The sequence below is a fragment of the Chlamydotis macqueenii genome, chromosome 1 (genome assembly GCF_036417535.1).
Source record: "Chlamydotis macqueenii isolate bChlMac1 chromosome 1, bChlMac1.mat, whole genome shotgun sequence".
Taxonomy (NCBI): Eukaryota; Metazoa; Chordata; class Aves; order Otidiformes; family Otididae; genus Chlamydotis; species Chlamydotis macqueenii.
Window position 1 is genome coordinate 40,155,453 of NC_141556.1, and position 19,693 is coordinate 40,175,145.

The window sequence follows — 19,693 nt, forward strand, 5'->3', positions numbered from 1 at the left end:
TTCTCTGCTACATGGTGTGACATTTAATACTGTGCCTTAATTTCATGAGCAAACATGCTTGATGTGTGAGGCAGAGGCTGCTGCACACAGCCTTCCGCTGTGAAGGCTGTACTGGAGCTCTCTGCTGGCAATTCAGTAATAAGAGTCTTTTGACTATCACCTTTGCATTTGATAATCTTTTCTCTGCATCGTTAACTGCCTAACGTCAGACCCTAGTGAGACAGCAGCAGCATTGCACTAACTTGCCTACTGAGCCTCCAGTTTATCCAGTGCTCATTCTGGGCTAAAAAAGAGGTGTATCCTCCCTTATAGTCAGTCATCAGTTGTTCCCAGTTAGCAATAACTTCAACTTGATCCTCTTCCATGAAAGGATCTTAGGCCTTTAAGGATGGGCAAATGAGAGTGTGTGTGTATATGTCCATGTAATAGGTGTAGGATGTGATTTGCAAACACAAAATACTTCGGAAAATATTTTTAAATGCTAGAGTTGTTCAAGAGCCCAAGTAACATTTTCAGAAATCCCTTAGCTGGCTTTGAAAACATTACTCTTGGTCAATTAAACTACAATAGCCAACAGCTTTTAGCATACTGAAGTATTCTCATTGTTTAAATGTTTCAGTCGTATGTTTGCTGGTGATAGCTGAACCTCAGTAGGTTCAGGGGCTTATCTTACATCAGTATCTTAATATTTTAAGCTAATTGTTTTTTTCTAATTAATATGATAATAGTAATATCGCAAAGTAAACTGTAATACTTGACATTTATCTTTTCATCTTATGAACACTTTGCAACCATTAAGTAATTTTCGTCTACATTGAAATGACAAATAGGACAGTAGGACACCCCTGTACACTGTTAGCTATTTTATGCAGGCTAATAGGATCACTCTGTTTTCTGTGCAGATCAGAGTACAATCTTAGTCTTGCATCTGTCCATGTAGAGGTTCCTTTTTCAGAGTAACAGTGGCCATGCCCAGTGGATATGGCAGCCCCTTGGCTCAGCTTCTCTGATGGCCAAGTCTCCTGAGCCCTAGGTGACACTGAATGTGTTCATATCAGGGCCTGATCCTGTACATTTTGAACTCAGTTGCCAGATCTAGCAAACCACCTTGAGGAGCGGCAAGGGAAGAATTTACTTATGCACTTTCATAGGTAAGGAGATTAAAAGACCCACTCTTTCAGCCATGATTTTTTTTTGTTTTGTTGTCTGCTAATTTGTCTGTCTGCCATTTTCTAGAACCATTCATCCTTTTGTTTTAGATATAAGCAATATCTAATAGGAAAAAACCTTTCCTGACTGACTTCATAGATGCTCTTTTCACTGTTTCTGTATCTTCCTCCAAGCTCCTGACACTGTTTCCTTCTAATGATAAACTTGAGCAAATTTAACATGTAGACCTTACTTCATTTCGTTCCTGTGTAACCTTGGATGCATGCATGTGTAGCTTACACTTAAAATCAACTAAGGAAACGAGCTCGTTTATGAGATAGCTAGAACATTTGCCTATCCTTCTAGCTCTCTAGTGTCTGCCAATATAAATGCTGTGACTAATGATATGTCAGTAAAATCCAAACTGTAAAATTATACTGAAGGCTTTTACCTGGTCAGGCGTGTGCTCAAATATTTTCCGCTGCCTCAAAGCCCTCCATGTGCAATAAGCCCTGCTGGAGGGATATTGTTGCTGATGTTTCTGGCATGGCTTTTTGGTTGTTTGCTGACTTATTTTTTAAATTGCTGTCAACTGTTAAGTTCTTGGGAAATTTTTTGTATTTACTCTATCAAACTTTGAATCAGGAACATCAGGGAGGACTTTTCTACTGTCTTAAATAAAATGTTACTTTTAAAACAGTTCAGCACTATGTGCAGTATCTTACTCTACATTTTTGTATGGGGTTTTTTTTTCCATTCTCTTTTGACATTTTTTTAATATCCAGCTTGTGCTCCCTGGGACCTTGGATTGTCCATGTGATCTCTTTTATCTCTTCACTATTTTCTGCATGGTATTGAAATGATGACACTTTCTCCCATCTAATTTTTGTTCAGTGAAATGACAGTCATAGAATGTCATTGTCATTTCATTGTCTTTACTGTCATCAGTATGGCATAAATCAATTAGACACCATTAAAGTGCCCATCCCTGCTAAATGCTCAGCTGTCATTTTAAAGATATGCCTCTTTCTCTTTCAATACACTTCAGAGATGACCATCGAAACTGTGCTATTTTAGTGCCTTGGAGCTGAATATATTTTTCCTTTCCACTTTCTTGTCTTCGGTGATTGCACATGTTGAGAAATCTCATGACATAAACCCGTGAAGAATGGTGTTCAGGTAATCCCACAGACAGAGTGAAACAGGGACTACAGCCCTGCAGCACACAATGTTTTTCTGCTTAAGCTGTTGAGGGTAATGTTTTGCCTCTTTCAAAAGCGTCATACTAGTCATTCTTCAGATAGGAGCGTGTCATCCTCCACTAGGGCCACAAATATGTAGAGAAAAATGAGAAGTCGTGATAGTTCGTTAATAAACAGTACTGGTAGATGATTCAAGGCTCTCAAGTCACGTCAGACAGTGGATATGTCTTGTGTTCCTAGTGCAGCTGGAAGTGAGATAGTGTCCTCCCACGATGACGGGAAAAGTGGTTATATCCCAAGTTCAGTAGGAAATATAGGCTGTTGAATACAAGAGTGGATCTGAGAATTGTTAAATCAAAGCAAAAAGCGTGACAGCTTTTCCACACCAGAAATTAACTGACAGCAGGAATCGTAGCCCTGGAGAGCTGCATCAACAGAGGAGGAGAGAGTGTGGAAAGAGTGACACGAGGAGCAACAATCAGCAAGGAACAACCAGCTGTAATAAAATGGAGAAACAAGTCAGCTGCATCTCAAAGGGAGCAGGCAGACCCAGAACAGCCTGGGGGAGAGAGATCCCAGACAGAACTAAAGGAGTTATAGCCCTAGATGAGCAGTCACAGCCAGATAAGAGAAGGGATGAGAGGGCACCAAGGACGAGGACGCTATAGAGAGCCAGATGATATCTGAAGCTGTTTCTGTCAGCCTGCTGAATGCTTTGAAGTGTGCTAGTTGAAGATTCTGGCAGCAATCAGAGCAGGCAAGACCAGTATGATGGAATGTAAATATAAAAGTACCCCCAATAGAATATGTATTGGCAAGTGACAAACAATAATCAAAACAAGGAAGAGGATGACTGGAATAGGAAAGAATAATCCTTTTTTTTCCTCTCTGTAAGCAAAATTAACTCCAGCAGTGAGATCAGTTACTGACCCTGGCTTTGTAGTGCAAACAATTCATTATTTCCTAAACCTTTGTATGTATAATTTCATTTTCCTTTTTAACTTGTGCCATTTCACTAAAAATACTTTTTCCTGCTTTCTCTGTCTGAATGCCTAGTTTTACACACTGGCACGCCCCAGCTGGAGTGGGACAGCCTACATACTGGAAGTCAGGCACTCTTGGGACTCCTCTGAACTTGAACCTAAAGGTTTCACCAACTCCGAGTTTCAATGGCTTTCACATCAGAAGAAGTAATGACCTACAACCTTTTTATCTAAACAGAGAGAAAGAAATTATTTTAATTACAAGATGCTACTACTGTTACAACGCATTACCAACAAATGGGTCCTGAAAGCACCTTCTGTAACCCCAGCCTCCCCTCAGAGGCAATGTTCTGTGTTAGGAAACCTGTTAAACTAAAAATTTGTACAAAATAAAAAGTTCAGATTCCCTATATGTTGCAATAACAGTTCTGGCAAAGGAGAATTCAAGAAATTGAAAGCAGTGGCTTGCTCACCCTTTTGAGTGTAAATCACTTTACAGCATAACTTTTTCTGCAAGAATGTGGAAGGAGAGGAGGCACTGGAAAGGCTCTCTGTGTGCTTTTTACTTCTGTTCTTCAGGCACTGGAAAGGATATTGGCACTGTAATAACAAAATAAAACAAAAAACCCCAAACCATCTATCCAGCCCAGTAAAACCAGGATTAGTATCAGAGTGAAATCCTTTCAGTTCATGAGTGCAATGAACTTGTGACACTGTGCGTCTATGAAATGACCACAAAAAAGTGAGACCTGCTCATTAACAGTGAAAGAAATACTAGATAAATACTTAGTAAAATATAATGAAATAGGTTTTGTTTTTAATAATTCACATAACTAAGTTAGTAACATAAGATGGCATCCAGCTAGTTAGAACTCTTACAATACAATACAGGTGGCTTTTCAAAGCACTCCCTTACTGCAGTGTAAAGGGAGAACTTTTGTTCTCCCTGACTAATTTAGCTGTGCTGTTGTCTGTGAATGCCATTAACTCCTAGGTGCACATTTGAGTGATGCTGGTCTCTGTTCCATGATTCGTGAACACAACAGGTCAGTGCCCAGATTACGGAAGGTGCTTTCAGGACCCATTTGTTGGTAATGCGTTGTAACAGTAGTAGTATCTTGTAATTAAAATAATTTCTTTCTCTCTGTTTAGATAAAAAGGTTGTAGGTCATTACTTCTTCCGATGTGAAAGCCATTGAAACTCGGAGTTGGTGAAACCTTTAGGTTCAAGTTCAGAGGAGTCCCAAGAGTGCCTGACTTCCAATATGTAGGCTGTCCCACTCCAGCTGGGGCGTGCCAGTGTGTAAAACTAGCCAACTGCTTCAAGATACTTAAAATACCTGTCTTAAATAACGCATTTGAGCGCCTTCCTGACTCAAAACAAACTGTCGTTAGCCTTTTACACCGTTTAGTGTATACTAAGATAGTATTTTCAGAAGAGAAAACATAGAAGCCCCTGTGTGTTGTGTATAAACTACAAACACCTACAGTGCTTCAGGGTTTTTCTCCATGCTGGGGAGAACTGTATATGGATTTGACTGGAAATAATAAAACTAGAGCATAAATGTTAACAAAAGCACTGTATTTTAAAGAAGAGCTCTTTAGAATAGATAGCTCAGTCAGGCCAATACAAGACAGAGCGATTGGGAAGACGTAGCCTGTTGTGATACAAGACCATCTTCTGCCTGTACCCCGTCGAGAGACAGCAGCAAATGGCAGCTCCCAAGGGATACAGGAGGCAATCAAAGCAGAAATGGCAAGGGTGGCTCAAGACACTCTGCCTTGCTATCATTTCTCATGATTCTTTCCCTGACGGGGAGTAGAAGGAACAGAATAGTGTGTCCATGTCTCGGATGTTTCTATGGAGTAAAAATGAAGCATTGATAAAGATGGGTGTACATGGAGGTACCAGCCAGTGCACCAGAGTTCCTGAAACGCACTTGCATTTTCTGCTTCTACAGCTCTACTTTGTAATGGTCATTTTCCACAAAGAGCAAAGCAGAAAGTGCCTTTGTAAGCCCTTACAGGTAGTTTCTGTTTTTCCCCTGAAGGAGTCCAGAAAAGCAATGATGTCTGAGTAAAGACAAGAGATAACTTTTGCTGGCGCGCGTCGTAGTTCAGGTCAGTAGAACAAGAACAAGTACAAGTGCTAAAGTAACCTGGAACAAATTGTGAGAACTGAAAAGAGAAAATAAACTGGAGGTTATGAAATAGAGTTAAAGGAAAAAAAAAACTTGACATAGAAATGTGATCAATATTTTGATCAAAATATGATCTTGCAGGCCTGCAGGAACTCTGTTCAGGAGGGAACTCTCTGGAACAACCTTTGCCACGCTGTTTTGTTGTTGTTGTTTTTTAAAGCTATGTTTAAGTACTAGATAATTTCTGAAGCTTAAAAGAAATAGTAAAAGAGAGCAAGTAGAATGGCATGTTTAATTATAATTAGTTGCAAAGCAGTCTTAAGCAAATGGATTGAAATTCTTATGTGGTATTTAGTTAACTAAAAAAAAAAAGGAATATTAATCTTCATGCTTCCTGGAAACAAGCCTGGTCAAACAGACCTGATTTCAGTCTTCGGTGAGAGTGTGGTTGGTAATGATAAATTGTGTTGAGACACAGACTTTTAAAATCTTCATTTTATTACAGCATAATACTGTAGTTAAAAAATCGGTGCTATACGATATCACTATGGAACACATTGGCTGGATTAATAGATAGCTGTTAGATCACACTGATCCCCGAGGTAGTCATCAATGGAGAATCATCACAAATTTAGAGTTTTATTTTACTTAATTTGCTTTTGGATTCTCTGTGGAGCTGGTTGGTAAAATGGTGATGCATTTCCTCTTTAAAGTGAAGTAACTGTGATGGCGTAAACAATTCTGTAAGTATTCATCATAAAAGGGAAAATCTTTATCTGTTACTTCTAATGGAAAACATGGATTTCTGGAGCCAGTTTTATTATTGCAAGAGATTCTTGGTACAGTGGATTTTAAGATGCGCTGCTTTATTCACTACTTACTTGAATTCTGATGATGGCCTCTCTATGTAAACAATGCTGTCAAACTCTTGTGTTTGTCCATCCTTGAAGATTTCCTCATACAAGCAGTTAATGAAAAAGTATAACATGCTTTTGTCCTTGTCAGTGGTGTCAGAAAATTTAAGAGAGATTTTGGTGGTAAAGCTAAATAAAACTTCCGTTGTAAATGGGATCTTGATAGCGTTTTGTCTAGGCAACTGATGCATTTTATTATTCAAGGAAAATGATGTGACAATATCCACCTGAAGAACATGATTAGTTGGGGTCATTTACCCCTGAATTTTGTTCATTGTGTCATGTTCCTAAAATTTGCAACAGAATTTATGTGTAAGACAAACATTTCACCGAAGCTCATCTTACCATCTGACCATTTCGGTATTATCCAGCCCTAGAACAGCTGTGTTTGTCAGAAGAGAAAATGATTATGATTTCCCAGTGAACAGCTCTCCTTGAATATAATGTTGCTTTTTCAGTGATGTTTTGGCATCAGATAAATGGCCTTACAATCTATAAAAACAACATAAGATGCCTTTATGCATCTTTGATGATATAGCACAGTACATTACAGGTTTATAGGTATATTTGCCGATTTTAAAAATATTGGCTCATCAACACTGTAAATAAAATTTAAAAAACAGTGTAAGTTTAATTTGTTTATTAAAATATATCCAGGTTTTATTGCTGAGTGTCAACAATACTTTAACTTGTGGGTGTGCACATCTTGATGAGCAAATATCAATTGGAAATTCTGTATTACTTTAAAAAGTGAAGAAGATAAATTAAATGACTGGGGTTTTTTGAGGTCTGTACTGTTAAAATGAAGTAGGAATAAGGTTTTTTTTTTAATGAATGTCGTCCCTTACTTGTTAACAATTTATTACCAAATGCAGGGAAACTGGTCATGTTCAAATTCAGCCAAGTATGTAGTCACATACTTAATTTTATATATGTAAGCTGTGGAATTTAAGTTGGGTTGCTTATGTGTTTAAGGTACATCAGTGTGTCACAAAATGATGGCCTTGACTAAGAACTTCAGGATTAGTCTCATATTGTCACATTTTGTACTAGTATGCTGCATAGTCTTCATGTGCCTATCTCCTTCCTTCCTTCCTTCTTCTCGTGTCTTTTCTGGGAGTTTTCCAAAGGGAAAGCCTCTAGTAATTAAGTTTAACATTTTACATTTCTGCCACAGGGAGGAAATCATATGCATTTGTTTACTCATTTAAGCAAATATATTCTGTTATCCTAATCAAATAAGGAAGCATTCGCACTCATCAAATTCACATGCATTAAGCTTCATTTTTCTTGTGGTAGTTGGAAGTGCCATTGGAGAATACAGAGAATAACCAAACTGGTGTGTTACAGTGCTCAGTTTCTGAAAATGAAAGAGAGTTCTAGTACTAGTGAGTCATGATACAGTCTAATTAATTCCCTGAAAAGAATTCTGCGGTTCCCAGAGATTAGATATTTTGGATAAAGACAGCTGAAGAATTCCAGAGAAGGCTTTGCAATTATCTCTGCTTTTACAGCTCTATAGAAAGACTTCAGCAGAGATCTCTCAGGAGCCCACCACAGTACCGTCTTGTAACTGATGACGTGAACAGGACACACTTGTTCCACGACCATCAGAGTAAGGCCATATGCCATGAAAGATGGTTCAGGTTACAAAGGTAAGAAGGTAAAATACATTTCAGTGTGACCTTCTGAGTCGGAGCTGGGAAATGGTTGGACTTCTCTTGGGGAAGAAGTTAAAAAGCAGGAGTAAATATGTTTGCTTAAGGAAGCACAGTTTAAATGCAGCATCTGGGTTTGAAAATAGTTACTCAATTTTCAGTTGTTCTTACAGGAAAACTAAGGAATGTCCCTTGATTTGCTTAAGGTCACACCAGTTGCTGAACAGGCATTGCAGCCAGACTTCTGCCATCTCTTGGTCCCCTTCCTTAAGGTGCTGAGGCTGACAATTCAGTTAATTCAGTGCACTGTATATTTTATGTGCAAATTTTTTTTTTTTGTGTTAAATTTCTCCAGGATTCGACAGATTTCATTTTGTTTTTTAATTTTATGTAAGAGCTCTTTTGGAGATGTCACATTTTTGCTACATGTTTGATGTTTGTTGTTCTTTCACTTTAATTCGTGCTGTGTTTTTCCCAATAAGCTAAATTTCATGGGGCATCTAGCTGTGGTTGCTTAGTACCAACAAAGAATGATTGTTTCGGAAAACGTGACTTGGATATTATTTGTTGGCTAGTGTTCACATTACAAAAATAATGTATGAATGTGCATTCTTTGTGTGAGTTCTTGGTAACATGCTCTTCTAATATTTGAAATGAACTTAGAATCATAGAATTATATAAGATTTTGAGAAAGAATAATGTATGAATTCAGGAACTTTAAACAGAAATGAAATTATACTCATTTACTTAAGAACCCATTTGATTGTGGATATCCTTAGGCTTCTATTTGACAGAGTACTGTAAAAACATGTTCAACATTTAAAAAAAAAAACCAACAACAACCCGTCTGCTGTGTTTGTTGCTTACATTTGCAGTTCTAAAAAATCTCTCTCTTCAGCATGTTTCATGAAGAAATGGTACATTTCAACCATTATTTAAAAGCTACTGGCCAAAATTTGAAAGGTTTAATATGATCTTAAGTGATTCTGCTAAGGTAGTTTGTTTCTGCCTGACCTGAAGTGTATACAGCAGCTGTGTCTTTGGGTTACTGGGTGAGGGGCCACATCATGGCCAAAGCATAAAAGGGGCACTCAGATTTTTAAGGATATAGCAGATAACTGCAATGAATTATTTGTATTGGACTTTTCCTGCTGAAGAATTGGTTGTTTCCCATGCTTGGTCTGTTAACAGATACGTTGCAGGAACAATCAGTTTGAGGTAGGTATATGTGAGATACTAACTGAAAGAGCTGAGTTAGTTGTTAGGAAGTCTGCTGAGCTGGCTGGCATCCACTTGTACCTTCTGAAGGTAACCAGATGTGGAACTGGAGAACTTCTGGCACTGAGGCATAGACCATCCTTACAAATGGCTGCTGTGCCAGAGAGTTGCTGGGGACAATGGTCCAGGGGAAGTCCTGGGAACTATAGACTGACAAGTCTGACTTCCTCAGGCAAAGTGGGGACTCTATAGAATACAGAGAGTAAGATGACTGAGCCCGTAGACAAATACGTTGGTCTTGCCTGTACATAACTGCTGCAAAGGGAGATTCTGTTTCACTAACTAGCTGGAGTTCTGGGTGGGGGGAAGGTCAGTAGACACTGGATTTTAAAAAAAGTTTTTGTCAAGGCACCTTGTCTATAGCTCACAGTAAAGAGTTTCAGGAGGGAACTACTTAATATATGTGTAATGTGACTGATTAATTAAAAAAAAAATTAGTATATATCAGGTGACTATTAGTAGCCATCAAACTTTGTATCTTGATTCTCATCTTAAATCAGGAGCCTTTTAGGAAAGAATGGCAGCTTTGTGAGTGCCTGTATGTGATCTGAGTCTTGTTTTAAGCAATGAAGATGAAGGGGATTATAAGAAATTATTATTGATAATAATAGCACTAAAAATAATGTGAATAAAATGTAGCATAATTGTGGTAGAGGATAGAGTAACTCACATTTCCCTCAGCTAGAGAGAAAGTAACCCTAATCTTGAATCACAGGGGTACCAGCATACAGAAAAATAAGTGTAGGCCTCCTATCTGTGTCCCATTGTATTTGAAAAACAAGCAGTGCTATTACGTATTAATCAAGACTGATTTTGAACTGACTGCTGCACAATACAAGAATGTTAATAAATCACCTGCATTCAGTTGATGTTTTCTTTTTTTTGTTTGTAGGTTTTGTTTGTTTTTTTTTAATGAGAGAAGAAAAAGCAAAATGTATGGGTGGAGGTTTTGTGGAAAACTGACATATTAAATTTCTGTTTAGAAATTCGGTTCTCTAATTTTTGTTGGTAGTCCAATGCTCCTCTCCTCAATACCTCACTCCGTGGTTACATCTTAGTTACTGTGGTGGTGTTTTTCATAACAGAATACCTACTGATTTTAGTTTTTATGTCACAAAAGGAGTTGTTGTGAACTGAATCAAAATAAACAGCTTTCATTCCTAGACAGGGATGGCAAGGTGGACATTCAGTGAAGAAGAGATATTGAGGTCTGTGTAATTGTTACTACTGATATTTAGCATTACGTGTGAAAAAATGGCTAGGTGAGTCTGCAAGATGCTGTCTCAGACTTTGCAAACTCAGGGAGGTGTTTTTGCACTGTTTACACTTTCATATTTTCTAAGGTTGCTCTGTAAGTTGCAGGATAAAGTATCTTCAGAGGGATTCATATCATCTCACTTGGGATGTTCACTGTGTAGACTCCTACAATTAACTAGTCTCCTAACTTCCCTGTTTCATCAGTGAAAATAAACAGGCACTTTTAGGATGAAATTAATCTGTCCTATTTTTGGTGCATGTCTTTGGATTAGATCAGTCAGGAGGAGCTGAAGTGCTTGTGTCTCTCTCCATTGCCTCTAAGGGAGTCAGGCAGCTGGCTCAGCTGTGTACAACTGAGTAAGCAGCAGAGAGCTACAATGTAGGCATCTGCATTCAGTCAGATGAATCTCAATCCTATGTTTAAAAGAAAACCAACAGAGCACACAGAAGCAGAACCAAAAAGAAAAAAGAAGTTGGTACTCTACGAAAAAAAATGAATTCCTCCTTGGTAGGAAGGAGGATGGAAGAGCTGTGCTTTTTCTGGGTCAGCCTTTTGTGCTTTCTTTTCCTTTCCCCACTCCAATGCATTTACAAAATAATAGATTATTTCACCCTCACAAGAGTCAGCTGTAGTTCATGGTTTCTGTTTTGTGTTGGTGACATTTTTCTCTCATGAGTACTTTTTAGAATACCAACATAGTTTTTGGTCCTTAAAAGAATAATGCTGAATGAATTTACAGCTCATTTATATCTCTTCACACATGGCCCCTTGCCTCCTAGCTTCTGCATAATTCTCTGTGCTGGTTTACTGATTTTTACATTGTTCTCTTCACTGCAACTGCTTCACCAGTTCATTATTTTAAGTGTTTTTCTTTGCTATCTGCTCAATATAGAACGTCAGCCTTCAGCTAGCAAGCGCACTGCCCTCTCTTCAGGGCCCTCTCTTGAATACCTGCCTTTGCTGGTTTTCTTACATGAAGGTATGGCAAGGTAGAATAAACTGAGATATGATGTATATTCTATGACTATATGTATAGAAGAGGATGGTGTCACATGAGTTTTATATCTCCAGAATTCAGAAATTCTTGGGAACTACTTACATATAGAACTTCTGTAACAAAGTGGGGAATCAGTCTCTGTATGGACTTTTTGAATTCACCTCGCTTTAGATGTCTGCAGTGCAGATGTGTACGTATGAGCTAGTCACCCAAAGCTACTTTCTGGAGTGAATTGCAAGAGGTGGGAGCTTTTAGGGTACAATTTTCCCAATCTATTTGAAGGTCTACTTTAAGATGAGATAAAGTGCACCCAGAAGTGACTGGTGCTGTCCATTGACTGTAAAGGAAGTCTAAACTAAAGTAATTGTGGACACAAATGCTACAGATACCTGCATTTAGTCAGATGTATCCCTTCCTGTGTGGGTGTTTAACAATACTGTGTTTTATACTGTAGTCATATTTTTGTGGGTTCATACATAACACTGACTTTTTTTCCCTGTTGAAGAAAATTCCGTTTGGTACTTTCTTCTGTACAAGAAATGATTACAGAATACAAGTTGCAAGTGAAACAATTAGTTTAAGAAATCAGATATAATGAAATTAGATCATTCAATAAGTCAGAGAATTAAATTAACTTACAGTAATTGTGACCTGTAGCGATGCCACAGGATCAAAAAACGTAGAAGTGAGTATTTAAAAATTAATTTATTTTAATTTAATCTGAGATCAAGGTTGCAGTCACGTTGTTTTATGTTGGCATGGAGAGAATTAGACTGAATGCCTTAGCTGTGACTGCATTTTGTAGATTTCAAAGACAAGTTCAGCTCACATATAAAGGAATTTTGCTCCTAATTTTAATTATGGATGGTCTTTACCATGGTGTGAGTGTGCAAACCAGTTTTTTTCAGGGAAAGAAAGACCATAAACTTTACAGCACTTCAACCAGTGTTGGATAGTTGCCCATGAACATGCTTTTTCCCAGGGGCACTTTGAAGAAAAGAACTGTGTGCCGTTCTTTTCCAAGGAGTACCTGATATGTTGTACCTTCCTTTCTTATAGCAGTGCTGCGGCTGAGGAAGCTTTGACTGTGTCATAGGTTACATAAGGAGCACGCTGGGTGATCCTGGGCAAATGATTTCACTATGTTGTGCCTCAGTTTCCCTTTAGATCAATATATATCTTCCCAATATATCAATTTATGTCAATATCTTATGAAGCAATCATGAGATGTGCTAATGAGTAGTACTCCACCAGAGCCAGGTAGTCCCATTAGTTATTGACTGAATATCCAGTGTATTTGTCTGAATAGTTTTTTTTTTTTTTAAGATGGGGTACAGTGGGCTAAGGTGAGCCAGTTTTTACACTGGCAGGAGCATAGGTACATTTTTTGAATAAGAAAGAAGTGCTTTCCACTAGACCTGTTAAGCCAATGTGTTTTACCTCTTGACAAAGTACTGAGTCATCCACTGCCTGGAGGAAAGCACTTAAATCATCAATAAATGGCCATTCTGCCCTATAAGAGAGCCAGATTCACTTCTCAAGACTTCATATTTCATTCCTCAGTTGGACAAATGTTGGCAGAGCAGAAGTGGCCCTGAAAGTGAAGTGGGGAGCAGATCTGTGGTGTGTCAGGGCATTCAGGGAACAATACTAGCAGGTCCAAAGAGCATCCTCTGCAGCAGGACAGATTTGTTGTCGTTTAGGATTTTTATGCAGGTTTAGGTCTAGGTCAGAGAAGCTTTCAGAAGGTATGGAAGCATAGGTCCTCTGGACTCCATCTAATACACTGCTTGCTAGGCGGATAGCAGTGAAAATGCTAGCACATTGGGCCATTCCTGCACGTACCTTCTTTACCTCCCAGGACCCTCTGGTTAGGGTCATCTTTCAAGCTCCTCTTTTTAGTAAGCCCTTCTTCCTTATGCCAGTTACTCTGCATACCTCTTGTTTTTATCCTTCTGCTTGCAAACCTGTTTCTCTTAATCTCCAGTCAGAGTGCCAGTATTTGCTGTTTGTCCCTTTCTTTCCCAGAGCAGGGAATGCGTTGGTTGCTTCTCCTCTTTTTATGAAGGCATCACTGTTCTCTGTTCTGCCTACTCTCGAAGTGCAAGAAAGGTGAAATGAGTTATTTATTCCCTTTTCTTCCCCTCATTTCTTTTCCCCCCACACCAGGAGCTTACTTTGTTCCTATTTCTCCTTCCTTCTCCCCAAGTTTTTTCCCTTTGAGGTTCTCTGGTTTTCTGTTTCCCAGTTTTATTCAGAATCTCTTCTCCAAGTAAGTCAGTAAGGTGTTTGCTTTCCCTGTGTGGGGAAGGTGGCAGAACTGGGATAAGCATATTGTTGTTCTGAAAGCTGACTGAAGTAGGACTTCTGGCGTTCCTGAAGGTAATTAATGGGTAGAAAGTACTTCCAAAGTAGCCGTGAAAAGGGTAGATCCTGAGAAAGTAGTCTTACCTTTGTGCCTTGGATCTCCTATTCAGTCCTTGCTTGCTTTTTTATTTGATTTGCTGTGTAAAGGCCAGACATCTATCTAACGTGTGTCTAAATGTTACCTGTGAGAGCAATTTTATGATTATTTTATATGTATCTGACAGTTGTGGTCTCTGGATAGAAAAAGACTATGGATAAAACCATATGAAGATATTTCCTTGCTTACTTCTCACAGAAATCAGTGTAGTTAAGGCCTATGTAAATACATGTCCATTGCTACTATGTGAAATTCAAACTGTGAGAAAGAAACAAGGAGACCCTAGAATACTAACAAGTGAGTAGGAAAAGGGATATGTGGTGAGTGGAAGAATGTCTTCTTCATTAAGAATTTGGACTGATCTCTTTTATATATTTTTTGTTCTCCTACAGATATTTTGGGTTGCACTGCCCAAGTTGCTTACCAGATAAAAAAAGTTTTATCTATTTATTAGATTTTTTAATCTGCTGTTTACCTACATAGAACAGTTTATCGACTATTTACCTGCTTAAACATCTCTGAGAACTTTGCTCATTCTGTTCCTCTGGTAAAATAAGAGTAATAATGCTTCCTGACCTATAATCTTGTCTATTCATGTAATAATCTGTTTTGATAGGGATTATTTTCTATGCTGCTGTGTGTTCCAGACGTGATTAGTCTCCCAGTAAGATTATGTACCGCCATAAGAACATAGCATAGAGTTAATGATGCAAACACCGTCTTTTGGTTTATCCACTGCTCAATTCTTATGAGCAACCACAAACATCTCCTGAGTTAATTTTTTTCTTTTTTTTATTTTTGCTTTGGTTACTTTGCTAACTATATATTACTTGTTGTTGCTGCCTATGTGAAGACCTTGTCATGTTTTCTGACAATTTACTAATAATGTACAAATGTTTTTGATTTATGTTATTATTTAAAATTTATAATTCCTTCAGTACTTCAAAAATAGTCACTATGCAAAAAATCAGTAGAACATGTGTTAAATGGGCTAAAAATTGGACTATCATTGAATTCAAAAACTATTTTGAACTTTAATCTAGCAGGAAGGGATGTAAAATCTTGTTTTGAAAGCTGAAGCTAGAGAAATTCAAATTAGTAAAAAGGTGCACATTTTCGCTGTGAGAGTAAATATTAGTTGTGACAAGGTATGTAGTACTATGAAACATTTTCCTTTTCTTGAATATTTCTAAAATACATGCTATTGTGTAAAGGGAAGCAAAAGTGTTTTTGCCTGAATTGCTATTTGACCTCAATACAGGAAGTCAGATTACATTGTTGTAATAGTCCTTTTGGCTTTAGAACCTACGAATTTTTGAATCTGTGAAATGTTTCTTTTTTTAAATTTTTTATTTTCTAATGGAGCATTAGCCTAATTCCTGAACCAACATCTGTTGCTGAGGTTGTTGAGTTCTAGCACCATGTTTTCTTATGGCCTTTGATTCACTGTCTTTAAATCAAAATTGTCCTCCCTCTTGTGCAGTGTTCAGTGCTAAGTATAACATTTGATTAATGAGATTGGAAGGCTGGTTGTCTTGAAATTGGATTACAAAGTGGGATATTATAGCTAAATCATCAAATTAGATCTGCAAAGTTGTTTCTGCTTGAAATAGAGCACTTCTACAAGGGGAAAATACACAGCAATTGCGGTTCTGAGAGGGAATGAGAAAACACAAAAAGCATGCCTTAAAGAAAGCTGCCCTGGCAAATATCCATCTGTTTCTTGGTGTAAGTACTGAGAGTTAGAACTACCTGTGAAACAAAGGAATTTTTTATATCTCTGTTTTCCCTGAAGGGCCAAAAGGATAAGAACTGGTATAAGTGGAGAAAGAGTGTTATACAAGTACATACCTCTCTGCATGACAGTCTTGGAAATAAGCTGACTATTAATAAGTCAGATATGTATATCTGTATCTTACGAAATTCTTCTGAAAATGATCCACTCCCAGATCATCAGATCTTGAAGGCTTTTAGAAAGGAAAGTAGTATTGCTGTATCCTGCTTTACAATAGTATAATGCAGGTAAAAATATTTTGAATTATGACTGTGGTAGAATTTAGCGTGGATATTAATTTTTGCCCTTGTTTAAAACTGCGCGGTACTGCTGAGTGTACAGAAGGGCTGGAGGCAACCAGCTGTGGAGCTGACACATCCCTGCTCCAGCAGTGGAGAGAGGGTGCTTTATGACCTGCACCTTACACAGTATGTAGGGCAGGATATTTACATTGTCAGTCTACTTCCTCGCTTTTGCTGGTAAGCATTTGCATTATCTTGTCTCTCTCTTTTCCATTCCAGCACAAATCAAGATTACATTAATCACAAATTTCTAAGATGATAGTGTTGGATGGAAATGCGTATGTCAGATTTTTATTGTTGTATAATATGCACATGGAAAAACAGTAACTTCTTTTTTTTTTCTTTATTATTTCCCACAGGGTGCAGCTCTAATTCGAATGTTGGCTAACTTTATGGGTCACTCTGTATTTCAAATGGGCTTACAAGTAAGTAAAGGCAGTTCTGTCTTTGTGTAGGTGTGCATTTCTAGCAGTTTCTCTTGCTCTCTCTTTTTTCTTTTTAAACTACATTTATATCTATTTGTGGAAATGTTTCTTTACTTCAGGATCATCTGAGGCACCAACATGTCCCTGAAGCTGAATTTGATGAAAGATGCTAAGTAGCATAACATGCATTGTGGTGCCCCCAGTTTCACCTGTCTTTCTTGGGGTATCAAATGGTTGCAGTTTAACTGGCACACAATTTTGTGTCTGTTTTGTGTAGGTTGCCACGTAAAAAAACCATTTTATCTATGTGACAACTGTGTGAAGGGCTAGCTGAGGAAAGAGCTACTTCAATTACATTTGTGTGCTGGTATAAAAACTAATAACAAATTATTTCAAGCCAGTTAGAAAATACACAACCCTAATTACAACTAGTAATGCTTTTCAGATAAATATTTTTTCCTTCCCTTCCCCCATAGCAAAATCCTTGAACTTTATTTTTACCTTTGATAAGCATGGAGTGCTCTCTACTTTAATGATGTTTTGAAAACTCACTCTACCTTTTAAGAGAAATCTAAAGAGGTAACATTTCTGTACAAAGAGAAAGAAATTCAACATGCTGATTACCAAGGATGAACTCTTTTCAGCAATAATTCAGGACAAATGAGTGTTTCGTAAACTATTTAAAAACAAACAAGCCAAAGCATGAAAAACAATAAGAATCCCTCTATTCCATTGAAATCTGCTTGAGTAAATCATGTTACAGGCAGCTGTGATTGATGAATTATGTATGATGCAGCCTGCTACTTAGAAGTGTCCTTTAAAGTAAATTGATGTTCACCTGAAATACAATTATGCTAAGATGGAAAGAGCAATCAATCTTATCTGTTCTTAGTAAGCTTTTCATTTTGAAATTTAAATAAACTATGTCTTGGATCAGGTCATTTTTTAACAGAATAATTCTACCTCTAACCAAAATAAATTGGAAGATAAAATATAAAACAAAAGTTAAATAAATGCATTGGTTATGTCAGAGAGGTGTGTTGCATGCAATAGGCAATGAAAGAAAACCTGCTGGGGAAATACAGCTTTTTGGAGAGTTTACAGGACATTCAGGGTTTGCAGAATAACTTATTCGGAGGACCCAGTTAGATCATTTTCTTAGTTGTTACACCAGATCAGATCAGTTAGATAATCTTTCTATCCAGATAAAGAAATACTGAAATCAAAAGTTTCCTTCATAAAATTTTGTGTATGTCAAGGGTAAAACCCTCATGGCATTTAAGCCCATAAGACTTCTGTCCTTAGTCCAGCAAACTCCATATTCCAGGAACTTTTGCCTACATAGATCCGTTCCTATTGAAATTCAATACTGCTTTTTTTTCACAAAAAAAAAAAGCATTTCAATCAGGGTTTTAGAAAGCAAAAGTTTTAATACGTACAATACGTACATCCCAAACCCCATTTTTGTAGTTTCTACAACATTTGCTGAAGAAATAACTATGCAAATTGTCCTGAAATACATTTAGATAAAAGTTCAGATTAAAGAATAGGGCTATGCATAAAGTTGTAATGGAGCTTTGTTTTTTGATTTGAGAGCTTTCCTGTTATTTGTGATTTTCACTAGTTCTGCTCTAAATGGAAACTCTTTTGTTTGCTAATGAATGTCTATGAAAAAATTAACTGTGAAAATCTGACTAGTGAAAGTCTAGGCATCAGTTCAGTAGGAAGATGGTATTCTAACTTTTAAAATAAAAACTGTTTGAAATCCAGACAGAGATTTTCCATGTGTATGTCTCCAAGCTGAATGAAGTAAAAAATGAAGTTCATAAGCTTGTTCATAAGCTACAAATCGTACAATTGGAAATGTCTGCCAAGCATTTAATTCTTTATATTTTGTGGATCTAACAAAAAAATGTTCCTGCGTTGTAGAGTTGGGAGGCTGGCTTTGCTAATGATAAGGGGAACTCGAGGACTAATTTAGCCTTTCTAACATGCATTGGTTTAGGCTTTTTAGCTCTCTAGCCCCGATACCATTACATGGGATTTAGCATTATATTTCCTTGAATCCAGTCTTATAATGGAATTTTAATGCTCAGCTAAATGGCATTTCTCAAGGATAGCTGCAAAATCAAGTATTACTACTATTTATAAATATCTTCAAAAACCAGATACTCTGAAAGTGCACTTCATGGTTCATTCCTCCCAGGTTATTCTGATAGCTTGCTGAGTAATTGAGTTCTGAAGGACCTTTGCTTTATTTGCTTTGTTTTTCATTAGCCTTCAGTACATAGAGCATATCAGTGTTCATAACATTAATTATTTCAGTTCTTTTTAGTGTATTAGGTATGTCCTTAAGTGTTTTACAGATGATAAAAGAGAGTATTTCTGTAGTCTTGTTACACTAGCATAAACCAAAATGAGTAGCCTTTTCTTTGTGTTTGTGTTGAGTGTTTGTGGCTTCATCAAAAGTAAAGTATGATCCATCATCTAATTCAGAGCTACAGAATTAGAGCTTTATATAAGAGAAGCTACAAAAAATATGCTAACCTTTAGGTTAAGGAAAGGAAAAGATAAGGTTTAGAGCAAGAAGCAAATGGAATAGCTACCTTTCCTGTTTGTTAACACTTTTTTCTTAATCTAATTAAATGCTGTCACCTGGGAGGTGGATTTTTTGACGAGCAGACCAAGATAGCTTGGGGGAGAAAAATCTCTTATATGTCAAAGAAAACAACTCTGTAAAAAAGAAGAAAAAAGTTGATGAAGGAGAGTGGGGCTCTTTGCTGGATATTCTTTAACAATAGATATGAGCTGAAGCAAATGTACAAAGGTGCACGTGATCCCTAACAGTTCAGCAAACTGTTCTGTTGAAGAGTCTGCAAGGGGGTCAAATTGTGGTAGAGATGCTCAGTTTTACACCATACTTAGCTTTGGAGAGATTTCTATCTATCAAGAATAACTGGCCTGTTCCTATCGTAGTAAACATACTGTGAAAGATCATTGGATTACAGTGTGGAAGTTGCACAATAGAACTGCAGCCAAGAGACTAGCTAGTGAAGGTATGATTTTCTGGAAGCCCTTCAAAGATATATGATTTCTTAAATCATGAGATATATTCAAGCAGAAGATTTAGTACCAAAACCAGAACTTT

The 19,693-nt window shown here is 37.4% G+C and overlaps 1 protein-coding gene across 1 annotated transcript in view; it reads left to right on the plus strand.

Annotated features, from left to right (window-relative positions):
• Nucleotides 1–19,693, plus strand: part of TRHDE (thyrotropin releasing hormone degrading enzyme) — a 212,520-nt gene that overhangs the window by 101,108 nt on the left and 91,719 nt on the right. The window contains exon 7 of the mRNA XM_086740041.1: nucleotides 16,480–16,545. Within this exon, the coding sequence (XP_086596167.1) occupies nucleotides 16,480–16,545 (66 nt within the window). The remainder of the gene's footprint in view (nucleotides 1–16,479; nucleotides 16,546–19,693) is intronic.